This window comes from Zootoca vivipara, chromosome 10, assembly GCF_965207765.1.
Source record: "Zootoca vivipara chromosome 10, rZooViv2.hap1.1, whole genome shotgun sequence".
Classification (NCBI taxonomy): Eukaryota; Metazoa; Chordata; class Lepidosauria; order Squamata; family Lacertidae; genus Zootoca; species Zootoca vivipara.
This window is the reverse complement of record NC_142593.1, coordinates 50,451,978-50,464,252: the sequence shown is the minus strand read 5'-3', so window position 1 is coordinate 50,464,252 and position 12,275 is coordinate 50,451,978. Positions and strand designations below refer to the sequence as shown.

Here is a 12,275-nt window from a genome sequence, read left to right as displayed (position 1 = left end):
GGCAGAGAACAATGATCAGATTCTTAGAAAACACACACACACAGCAATGGCTTTTCCAACCTGCTGTGTTCAATTAAAATTATTAATAATGCAAATGAAATGCTCAAGCAACAATCTATGGCTTTAAAAGGCAAACAGCTGCACATGCACCTTTAGTTAAAAGGAAAACGTATATCCGGAACAGACGTGGGGAACCTGATGCTTAACTCTGATTCCTATCATTCCTGAAATACGTTTTAGACATTTTAAACTCTAACATATGTTGTTGTTTTCATTATTTACATTTACGCACCACCTTTATAGGGACCCAGGTGGCGCTGTGGGTTAAACCACAGAGCCTAGGGCTTGCTGATCAGAAGATCGGCGGTTCGAATCCCCGCGACGGGGTGAGCTCCCATTGCTCGGTCCCTGCTCCTGCCAACCTAGCAGTTCGAAACCATGTCAAAGTGCAAGTAGATAAATAGGTACCACTCCAAGCGGGAAGGTAAACAGCATTTCTGTGCGCTGCTCTGGTTTGCCAGAAGCGGCTTAGTCATGCTGGCCACATGCCCTGGAAGCTGTACGCCGGCTCCCTTGGCCAATAACGCGAGATGAGCGCCGCAACCCCAGAGTCGGTCACGACTGGACCTAATGGTCAGGGGTCCCTTTACCTTTACCTTACCACCTTTATCTTCCAAGAATCTGAAGGTGGTGCAAATTGTTCTCCTCCTCTCTCATCCTTACAACAACCCTGTGAGGTAGGCTAGGCTAAGAGATGGTGACTGGCCCATGGTCACCCAGTGGACATTGGGGTTTACATTGTTTAAGAATGCTTTAAAAAAATAAAAAGTAGATATGTTTGCCTCCTGAGGATGGAAGGGTAGGATATGAATCCAATCAATGAAATTATGTATCCTGTTTCTATGTTGTCCTCTGTTCTTGTCACAGTAGCAGCTGGTCATGCTGGGAGGGAGGACCATTCATTGCTACTTTTCTGCCTTGCATAATTTCATCAAGCACTACTTACAGGCTTTCAAACTAAAAATGGGGGGGGGGGTTGTATCTTTGTTTGTTTTTGGAAGCTAGGACTCATAAGAAGCTTCTAATACCCGTTACATGTTTTGAAGGGATTGTGGTGGTGTTGGTGGTGGGGTGTCTGTGCTATTGCAGAATGAGCAGCCTGCACACATAACTGATGAAACAGATTCTCACCTCTTCCATCCTTTGCACCCGTTTCTCCAGTTCTTCAATCTGGACGTACTTCTCATGCAGTTGCACGTTCAGCTGACTGAGATGGTCTGTGCTTTGCTGCAACTTTTGTTCTTGCTCAAGCTTGCGTGCCTGCAGTACGAGAGGAGGAAGCGATGCTCAGAGATACAGTACACACGCAACCGACTTCAGTTCATTTCACACATTGCAATCAACCACAGCTAATGGTTTACTTTGAAAGCAACCATCTGTGCCGTTTTCCTTATCTCCAGGGCAAACGAACCGCAATATCTGGCTTAGTGTTATGTCCGAATTGGGAATCCTGGTTTGTTTTGCTTGAACAAACCACGACAGGTAAGCCCAGAGCAAACTTTGGTTACAAATTGTAGTTGGTTGGGCATTAAACAAAGACGATCCCTAGTTTAGAACCACACTTAGGCCTCATCCACACTTCCGTTTGTCTGGCATTTTCTAGGCATGGATCTGAGCAGTTTTGCCTTTGACCTGCTGCTTTCTCCAGAAAACCTGCTCTTTAGTGCAATATCTGAACAACTCATGGGTGCCGTTGCTGCCAACCCCTTTCTCACTACCTATTCAAAGCAGCCAGCAGTCACTGCTTAACCATGCAAGATCATACCTTCATTACGTGAATAGCCCCTTCGTGCCTTTTCTTGAGCTCTTCCGAGCGCTTCTTGTAATCCTCCTGGAGTTTATGCGATATGTTCTTCATAGACTCTGTGCCCGCTGCCCTCAAAGCGTCAAGCTGGAGACGACCAATATGCAAAAATTACTTATCTAGGATGTTGTTGGCCATCCAGTCCCAACAAGTCAGGGTAGATGGCAGCAGTGTAAAATAGATGCATGTGCAAAATGGGTATATTAAGATGAAACAACAGCAAGCAAACCCCCTGTAATATTCCAAACCAAAGCTGGACAGCATACCAGGTTAAAATTCTGCCTTTAAAAAGCAAAGGAAAGGGGGATTTGAAGCTTGCTTTCTGTGGTGCATGGGTTGGAGCTTCTCCACCTCTGCTGTGTCTCATCTTTGAGGGATTCTGGGTTATCTCTGCTTCCCAAGGCACCTAAGTCCTTTGCATGGGCATCAAACAGAAGGGAAACTACTGTACAATTTCTGTTCAGGCATTTGCCTGAAAACATGCTGAGGCAGGAGTATTAGAGGCCACCCTCAAATTCTGAAAAAAATGTCCTTTGAAGATACTGGGGGCGGGGAGAGAAAGATCAGTTGCATGAGCTGCCTTAACCTCGTGCAACCATTGGATACAACTTACTATCTTAGGAAACTAGAGGACAGCATCAGATTCTTTGCCATCTCTGCTTAGCACCTGGGAGCTTAAAGGTATTCTTAGCTGCAATAGTTGGCTACCACCACCAGGTGGCAGCCAAAGTGGAAGAGAGACAATAGGAAGAGAATCCACACTCCATCTAGACCAGGCATCCCCAAACTTCGGCCCTCCAGATGTTTTGGGACTACAACTCCCATCATCCCTTACCACTGGTCCTGCTAGCTAGAGATGATGGGAGTTGTAGTCCCAAAACATCTGGAGGGCCGAGTTTGCCTATGCCTGATCTAGACTAGGGTTGCCATATTTCAAAAAGTAAAAACAAGGACACGCCAATTTTTTTAAAAAAATTATTTTTAAAAGGAAACCATCTTTTGGAAATTCCCCCCGGATGTCAAATCCACCTTTGAAATTCTGGTAATGTCAGGGAAAGTGTGGACACATGGCAGCCCTAATCTAGACAACTGAAACTTCTTGTTAACATTCTCTCTTTCTCTCTCTATCTCTCTCTCTATCTCTCTCTCTCTCTCTCTCTCTCTCTCTCTCTCTCTCTGTGTGTGTGTGTGCACGCACGGCACGCACGCACACACGCACACACGCACACACTCATGGACACCCACAGTTGTGCACATATCCATCTCTGCATATATGTGCATGCAAGCTGCTCTTGAAAAGCAGTTGACTCAAAATGTGGCAAGGATACTTTAAATTGCAACATAACGGATAAAATATCCAAGTACTGTATGTATTACTGTATTAGTTGCCTCTGCAGGCAGCTATGGAGTATGGAGACTAACTGAGAGGGCAAGGCTGGGCAGGAGAGGTTCATTGATGTCACGGTTGGAAATTTAGACTGCCTTGATTTTATTTTTTTATTTTTTTACCTTCCTCCTACGTAATACTCTCTTGGTTGTACAGCTGTTTGGACTCCCTGTCCTCCACTTTCACCTTAAATTCATCTGTCCTGCTCTGGAAAGCCCAGGCTGTCCAGTAAACACCGGAAAGAGCTATTCAACTGCATCTGGGGGTTGCCAAGCAACTAAGAAGAGTGTGCCCACCTTCCTCCCAGACCTGCTTTTAAAAAAACAGCTGGGGCTTTAAGTTAAAACGGTGGCAACACTAGCATTGGTGTGGGGGGGGGCAAGCAAGCAAGCTTTCAAAAGCCCAGTCCCTACCGTGTGTTTACTTCTAATATTTTGCAGCTATGTCCATTATGCTCCACAGCAATCTTGAGTTTCAACACAGATCCTCACACGGTGGCTCCAGACACTGCCAAGCTAATGCAAAGCACACCATTCCTTGCACATTCAAGGCCAGGGGCTAGTACGGTAGCTTATGCAAACTCTTGATGGGGTTGCTTCCACTGCCGTCCATGAGAACATGAGACAAGCCCCCTTTGGAAGAGGCCAAAGGCCCATCTCATCCAGCATTTTGTTATGACAGTGGCCGACCAGTGGCCAAAAGTTCCTGGATCATACCATTTCAAACTGCCGTGGGGGTGAGGAAAAAAATTGCACGATTGAATGCTCGCCCACAAGAAAGAAATGTAGATGTACCAGCATGAAAGCAGCACACAAGGAAGGAGATTACGTATCTCGGTTTTGGTCTGCAAATGCCACTCCCCCATATTGCCCCTCTTGGCAATGCTATCACTGAGTGAAGTCAGAGCATTTATGACCCTCCAGAAATCCTTCTTGGCAATGCCCCCCCTCACCTTCTCACCCCATCCACCTGATGTAGACAGTGCCAACGATCTCTATCTTATTGGCACTAGCTAAATTCCTTCATTTCTTTCCAGAATTTTAACAACAACAACAACAACAACAACAACAATTACTTTTGTACCCTGCACATCTGGCTGGGGTGGAATCTGCACATATATTTAAAAAAACACTGTGAAAACGCTTTTTTTTAAAAAAAGTTTATATATAATTTGCCATTAGCTCACCATCGCCATCTGGTGTCACATTTGTATAATGCACTTAAAACATTATATTTGCAGCTGTATAGCTGAGTCCTAGGTTCCCCCAGCCACTCTGGCCTGCTTCCAACCAATATAAAATCATAATAAAACATAAAACATTAAAAAACTTCCTGATACAGGCAGGGCTGCCTTCAGATGTCTTCTAAAAGTCAGACAGGTGTTTATTTCCTTGACATCTGATGGGAGGGCGTTCCACAGGGCAGGTGCCACTACCAAGAAGGCCCTCTGCTTGGTTCCCTGTAACCTCACTTCTCACAGTGAGGGAACCGCCAGAAGGCCCTCAGAGCTGGACCTCAGTGTCCGGGCAGAACGATGGGGGTGGAGACGCTCCTTCAGGTATACTGGGCTGAGGTAATTTAGGGCTTTAAAGGTCAGCACCAACACTTTGAATTGTGCTCAGAAATGCACTGGGAGCCAGAGTAGATCCTTTAGGACTGGTTTTATATGGTCCCGTCGGCAGCTCTCAGTCACTAGACTAGCTGCCACATTCTGGATAGTTGTAATTTCCAAGTCACCTTCAAAGGTAGCCTCACATAGAGCACATTGCAGTAGTTCAAGCAGGAGCCAGTATGACTATATGTCTATATGAACTACACTCTGGCAAATGAGCTATTTTGACTGCTTTGTTTATCTGCCCCTTCTCTCTCCATTTTATTGTATTTTAAACTCTCCTTACGCACCCTGAGATCATCCATGATGAAGTGTGGGATACAGATTCTAAACAAACAAGTGAAGCATTGGCCTCAATTGTTTCTTCCCAAGGTCTAACTTTTCATATGCAAGATGTGTTTTACCCGGCGGAGCATTCAAATGTGCAATCTCCCTTTGCTCCAGAAACAGGTTTGACACCTCAGCCGTTTGCATATTCTAGTCCTTTCAATTTCAAAACCGACAAGGAACCAAAAATATTTTGCAGAACTAAGCTAAAACATAAACGAGATTTCTTTGTAGGCAAGGACACAGAAATACTTATTTTACACGGAGAAACATGGACACACCTTGATCTTTAAAATTTCGTTTTCCTTATTCACACGTGACAGTTCCTGTTCTGCTTTGTTCATCTTTTCCACTGTCTCCTTGTAGCTGGAGGAGAGGGCGTTGGGATCAGGTTGCAATTCAGATCCTTCAGAATATGGCTAATATGAAATCATGTTAATGATGGTCAATTTCCCCCCATTTCATTATCATTCTGCGGACTCATTCTGCTTCAGATTAATTGGATTCAGAATTAACATATGCTGTCGTTTTCACTTCGCATCTGCTTTGCTTCTACAGGTTATGGATGTGCATAAGCTCATGTGTTTATTAAAGCACAACAAAGGGAACCTTAATGTGATTGCACTAGTGCTTCACGATTGTATTCCTAACTGAGATTTAACCAAGGAACATATAAAGTCTGAGTGCTCCACTAACTATATATGTGTGTTTTGGAAAGTGTTTGCTTGCCCACTATGCATTTGGCCACCTGGTAAGCTATCACAACCAAATAATGGTTCCTGAAATCAAGGAGCAAGTTTTTGTCTATCTTTGGATACAATTGGGCACCATTTTGAATCAAGACGGCAGACTGCATCTTTCAAAACTGCACTGCTGCTTACCACTGATTTCAAAGCTGCACTGATTTTTCTGCTTTCTTAGAGTTCCTGAACCGTGTCAGTTACAAGGCTGCTAGTAACCTATAAAGGGAGGTTGAGGGAACTAAAAACTGTGGGGAAACTGCTCACATTCTGTGGTTTGAACAAAGTCGTGTTGATGACCAATGCATCTGTGCCACTCTGGACACAAAATGAGGTCATTCAGTACCCCAAAAACCAAGGGGGTTGTTAAGACATGTGTAAAGGGTAAAGGTAAAGGGACCCCTGACCGTTAGGTCCAGTCGCGGACGACTCTGGGGCACTTATCTCACTTTACTGGCCGAGGGAGCCGGCGTACAGCTTCTGGGTCATGTGGCCAGCATGACTAAGCCGTTTACCTTCCCACAGGAGCGGTACCTATTTATCTACTTGCACTTTGATGTGCTTTTGAACTGCTGGGTGGGCAGGAGCAGGGACCAAGCAACGGGAGCTCACCCGATCACGGGGATTCGAACTGTCGACCTTCTGATCGGCAAACCCTAGGACATGTGTAAGTCACCCTAATTAACACAGAGAGGGGCCATAACTCAGTACTGGTAGGAGCACGTGCTTTGCAGGCAGAAGGTTCTAGACTAAATTTTTGTTGGCATCCCTAATTAAAGAGAGAGGATATCAGTGTCTTCTGCTTGAGACCCAGGGGGAGTGGCTGCAAGTCAGAGTAAGCAATACTGGGCCAGATGGAAAAGCCACCTAACCTTGTATGAATCAGCTTCCTGTGACATTAACACAGAGGCAATTGGCAGACAGGCATCATTGGCGTTCCCAAGATTACTTCTGCAAGCCAAAGGGTCTTGCCCTGTCCTCATCTCCACATTGAAGTGAGACCTAAGAGTGTTTATATTTTACACACACACACACACACAACAATAAAAAATCATATTCTATTTGCTCAGCTCCCTGGGGTTTCATATCTGAAAGCATTAGCACAATAGACCTGATAAATAACAGCTTTTGATTCCCCCAGGAAGATATTCTCTGCCTGCAAGATTAATTAGCGCTTGGAACTCTGCATCAGGCAGCAAAGCCATTCTGCCTAGGTTTGCAGAACAGCGGCAGTAGACAGCAAAAAGCCACACGCAATTCCCTAACATTCATGGTGAACATTCATCTTGCCTTGTGTTCTGAGAGGCCTGCGACCTCCTGGTTAACAAGCAGCCTGATCCTCTAGCATCATCTTCTCAGGACAATTGGCGAGTCCTGCCATTTTGCCAGCACAACAGCAGAAATTGAATTATTTGGCCATTGCTTTCAAAAAACCTGCAAGGAAGATTCCTGAAAACACAGAAAGTTGGCTTATACTGAGTCAGACCATCGGTCCATCCAGCTCAGCCTTGTCTACACTGGCTGGCTGTGACTCTCCAGGGTTTCAAGCACAGAGCCTCTCCTAGAACTAATGGAAGATGCTGAGGTTTGGGAGCTTCTGCATGCAAGTCAGATGCTCTGCCAATGAGCTATGGCCCTTCCCACACTGGCGGACTTGGGTCTTTAAATTTTCAGAGGCCAAAAATTGGCACCCCCGCCTGTCAACTTCCATTCTGCTCAATTCACCATGTTGCAAAGCCCCACAGCGCCCGGTGTGGCAGGACCAGTCGCGCTGCTCAAAGTCCGCATTTGCTTCCCACAAGCTCTTGTGGGAGCCAAGAGTGGACATCAGTCAGCAAGCGCCTTCTTATTCTACAACAGGGGTGAGGATCTGATTCAGCCAAGGGCCGCACTCCTCTCTTGGCCAACCCTCCCAGGGCCACATGCCAGTGGCAGGCAGGTCTAGAGGCAAAAGTTAGTGGAGCAATAGGTGTGTCTCCCATGTAAGAGGCATGTGTTTAAAGGAGCTGCTTGTCAGTGGAAAAGACTCCCTTGAAAGGTGGTGGACTCTTCTTCCTTGGAGGTTTGTAAGCGGAGGTTGGATGGCCATCTATCATGTATGATCTAGTTGAAATCCCTGCATTGGAGTCCCTTCCATTTCCTACAATTCTACGATTCTCTGTGTCTGTCCTTCAAGAGGTATTACCAGAATTCAAGAGCACATTGCAGGCAAGCAGAAGCATTTGAGGATGGCCAGTGATCAATGTGGCCTGCAGTGGCAGGAGAAACACAAGGGCCAGACAAAAAAGCCTGGAGGGACACATTCGGACCCCGGGCCTGAGGTTCCTCACCACTGCTCTACAAAGAAGGTGACTGTCATGCACACTGCAAGGTAACCAAACACAACGTAGCCCTTGTATTATACATTTTAAGCACAAAAACTCTTCCAAACCTTTGAATCCAGCATGATGTTTCCAACCCCAGGACTTGAGTCATTTCTACACAGCAGAGGCTGAACTTTTGCTAGCGTCGATCTAATCTGCAGGAGGAAAGCAAAAGGAGTCACATCATTGATATTCTGTTCTTAGAAGTCGAAGGCAGCAATCCTTTCTACGTGCTTACCTGGTAAAGGTACCCCTGACCATTAGGTCCAGTTGCAGACGACTCTAGGGTTGCAGCGCTCATCTCGCTCTATAGGCCAAGGGAGCCAGCGTTTGTTGCAGACAGCTTCCAGGTCATGTGGCCAGCATGCCTAAGCTGCTTCTGGAGAACCAGAGCAGCGCACAGAAACGCCATTTACCTTCCCACTGGAGCGGGAACTATTTATCTACTTGCACTTTGACGTGCTCTTGAACTGCTAGGTGGGCAGGAGCTGGGACCGAGCAACGGGAGCTCACCCCGTCACCTCTAAGTAGACATGCATAGGATTGCACCGTGGACAAATGCAGTTCAAAATTTTCACCAAATCTCATATACCCTATCAAAAAGTGGCCTTGGTGTCATTTTTTTAAAAGCTTCGGTTTTCTTTTTTGGATAGGGTTGCCGTATTTCAAGAGGTAAAAATCTGGACACAAAAAGCTGTTGAGCTTTTTTAGGGCAATCACCCTTGTTTTAAAATGTAGAATTCCCCCTGGATGGGCATGTAGGACCCCCAAAAGAGGACATGTCCAGGAATTCCCGGACATATGGCAACCCTATGTTTGGATAACTTCAGAGTGCCTTGAAAATGAAATTCAAGAGTATTTATGCTCCAGTTTCTCTACACATCTTTCTAATTCATAGGCTGTCAATACCCATTTGAGCCACAATTACATCACAAGCATCCACCCCAAAAACACTGGTGAAGCACAGAGACAATATTTTGACGTCATTCTCTGAAATTATTTCTGATTGATCTGAGTAGCATTCCACCATATAAATTGAGAAATGCCCCACACTATACAACAAAAAGCAACAACCTCAAGCTTTGTCACCATGCATATCAGCCTTCCCCAACCTGGTGCCCTCCAGATGTTGTTGGACTATGGCTCCCATCATCCCTGGCCATTGGTCATGCTGGCTGTGGCAGATGTAAGTTGGAGTCCAACAACTTCTAAGAGGGCACCCGGATGAGGAAGACTGGTGTACACTAAACAAGGGAACATGACTTCTGCAAATTCTCTGGCAAGCCTACCAGTAAGATACACCTGCTTCCAAACAGCTAAAGAGTCACATTTTATTTTACACTAGCTGGTCCTGCCACACATTGCTGTGGCTAATCCCTGTGACTGCCACCACCCTGTGTCGATCCATGATGTATTCCCCCCACCACGGGTTTTCCCTGTGATTTTCCCCAACCTGTCCCGTCCGTCCCATGACATATCACACCCTCTCTTCCCCACACCCCGGATCACCCCTGTGACTGGCCCCACCGTGTCCTGACCTATCTTGTCCCCTCCTCCCCCAACCCCCACCCAGGCGAGTCAGTACCTCCATTCGGCCTAGTCTGTAAAGGCTTCGGTCTTGTATGTAAATGGCAGCTGAGGTGCTGTTGAGAGGGAAGGTTCTATAGGTGTAGTACCAGTGTAGCCACCGCTAGAGGGTGCTGGTTTGCAACCTGGTTCTTTTCCTGAGTGGTGCGTTCTGGAACAGGGGGTTTTGAGGGCTTCACCTGGCGGAGGTGTGGTATCTGTCTTTGAAAACCTTATAAGAGCCTTCGGACATTCGCTTTGGACATTGTGTTCAAATCTGAATGTAATCAGTGAAGCGGTTTCGGGGAAAAGTGGATAATAACCCACATGCCCAGTTTACATTTATATATATATAGATTTTCAGGTGTGAAATGAGTATGTGGAGATGGTCCCAGATGCCGATATCCATTTATAGCTACATCCAAATGGCACAGCTCAGTGGTAGAACACCAAGGCTCAATGTCCAGCATTTACAATGAAATTCAAACAGGGCTGAGGGATATCTATTCCCCGAGATCATGGACAGTCTCACCCAGTCAAAGCGCTCCAGAACGCTGCTGATTTGTGGCATGTTGTGAGATATTCTCGTTGGCCACTGTGAGAACAGAATACTGGACTAGAAAGGCCTCTGGCCTGATTCAGTGGGCTCTCCTTAAGTTCTTTATGTCCACAGACAAGACATTGTAGTCCAACAAGATCTGAGAAGCACCATGTCAGCTGCCTTGAGCTAGCCTATCAGCATTTGTCAGCCTGGTCAAAGTTCAAGGATAATGGACGAGGAAGCTCAACAATATCTGGAGAGAGCGCCACATTGGCTACTCCAGGGCTAGATGGAAGAGTGCTGTGGCTCTGTATAAGGCAGCATTAATACACCCATGTGAAACATCATACCTGTTTGATATATTCAGTTTCTTCAGTCACCTCCGATGCAGTGGATCCATACAGGAGATAATTCCCCTCTGTGCCTCTGTCCTCTCTCAAAACATGCTGTGTCACCACTAGAGTGGTAGTCATTATCCTGGTTTTTGGGTGACCTGCATCCAAAGATTGCAAGTGTTGATTAAAAAGACTTATTAAACATGGCAATGGTTCAAACCAGTGGACTTAATAGGGACGTGATTAAAAATGGGCATTGCAACAGGTAACCCTGGAAATCTGGGTGCTTCAAAGTGAATCATGACGAAGGTGGGTCACTTGGGAGCTTGTCATGCACTAATATAAGACATTATCCATGTCGACTCCCAAACCTCATGGGGGCTTTGATTTAAAAAAAATTAATGGTTTAGGCTCAACATAATCCAATGATACTCCTGGGATCTTCCAAAGTAACTTGGGCTGGCTAACTGTATTCCAAGTTAGAAATGCAAAGATTCAGGCTGGAGAGTTTTCATCAGGCTTCCTGAGCCTGGTATCCTCTAGATCAGGGTTTCTCAACCTTTTTCCAACCTTCCGACTTTGTTTCTTTCCCGTGGCCCCCCTATCCTACTGGAAGAAAGGTAGCTAATTTGTTTGTAAATAGGACATGTTTTATTTATAATTTTTATAATTATATATTTTCACCTGTGGCCACTCTTGGAACATCCTGGGGGGCCCTGGTTAAGAAACACTGCTCTAGATCAGGGTCTCCAGCTGTTTTTGGACTACAATTTCCATCATCCCTGACCACTGGTCCTGCTAGCTCGGGATGATGGGTACTTGGGTAGTCCAACAACAGCTGAAGACCCAAGTTTAGGAAACCCTGCTCTAGATTATAGATCCTCTAGATTAGATTTTTTCAATCGTGTGAACTGCCCTGAGATCTACAGCTAAAGGGCTGTACACAAATTTAATAAACATCAGATTATCTGAACCTCCGTGGCCAGGCTGGCTGAAGTTGATTGATCTTACAGTGGGAAGTTCATTGTGATCTTGCAGGTTTTCCATTTGTGCTGTAGAACTGCTCAGTTATGTTACCTAGCTAACCTAGATAACACGCAACTCAGCCATGAACTCACTCCCTTTTATAACACTAGACTTGAGTCACAGAAACCAGTGGATCCAAGTGCTATTGCTTTATGCTGTCCATAAATTACCATATAGCATATATTCAACACAAAAACAGCGACAATTTGTTGTGGACAAAGGACAACTGGACATATAAAGGGCCCCATTACCTTCAGTAGCTTAGGGCCTCAGCAAACCTAAATCCGGCCCTGCATGTGGCCTGCTGATACCCCCCCCCCCTCCCGGTTTCGGAGGTCTTTGAAACTATGCAAAGAAAACCAACACCATGCAAAGTTGTCTGCCAGAAGCAAAAGTGAAGCCTGTGCAGTGTGCAAAGATCAAGATCAGCAAACTTTTTCGAATTGCCACCAAGCTCTCTGAAAAGGTGATCATCTCTTTTCAGGCTTTTGTGTTCATTCCATTTTTTATGTAC

General features: G+C 45.6%; 1 protein-coding gene across 2 annotated transcripts in view; it reads right to left on the bottom strand.

The window, feature by feature from the left end:
* CCDC68 (coiled-coil domain containing 68) overlaps window positions 1-12,275 on the bottom strand; it is a 28,667-nt gene that overhangs the window by 9,459 nt on the left and 6,933 nt on the right. For both annotated transcript variants that reach the window (XM_035100522.3, XM_088653116.1), the window contains exons 3-7: window positions 10,751-10,893; window positions 8,362-8,448; window positions 5,472-5,609; window positions 1,826-1,951; window positions 1,192-1,320 (exon numbers count right to left, since the gene is read on the bottom strand). In XM_035100522.3, coding sequence (XP_034956413.3) covers window positions 1,192-1,320; window positions 1,826-1,951; window positions 5,472-5,609; window positions 8,362-8,448; window positions 10,751-10,893 — 623 coding nt within the window. The remainder of the gene's footprint in view (window positions 1-1,191; window positions 1,321-1,825; window positions 1,952-5,471; window positions 5,610-8,361; window positions 8,449-10,750; window positions 10,894-12,275) is intronic.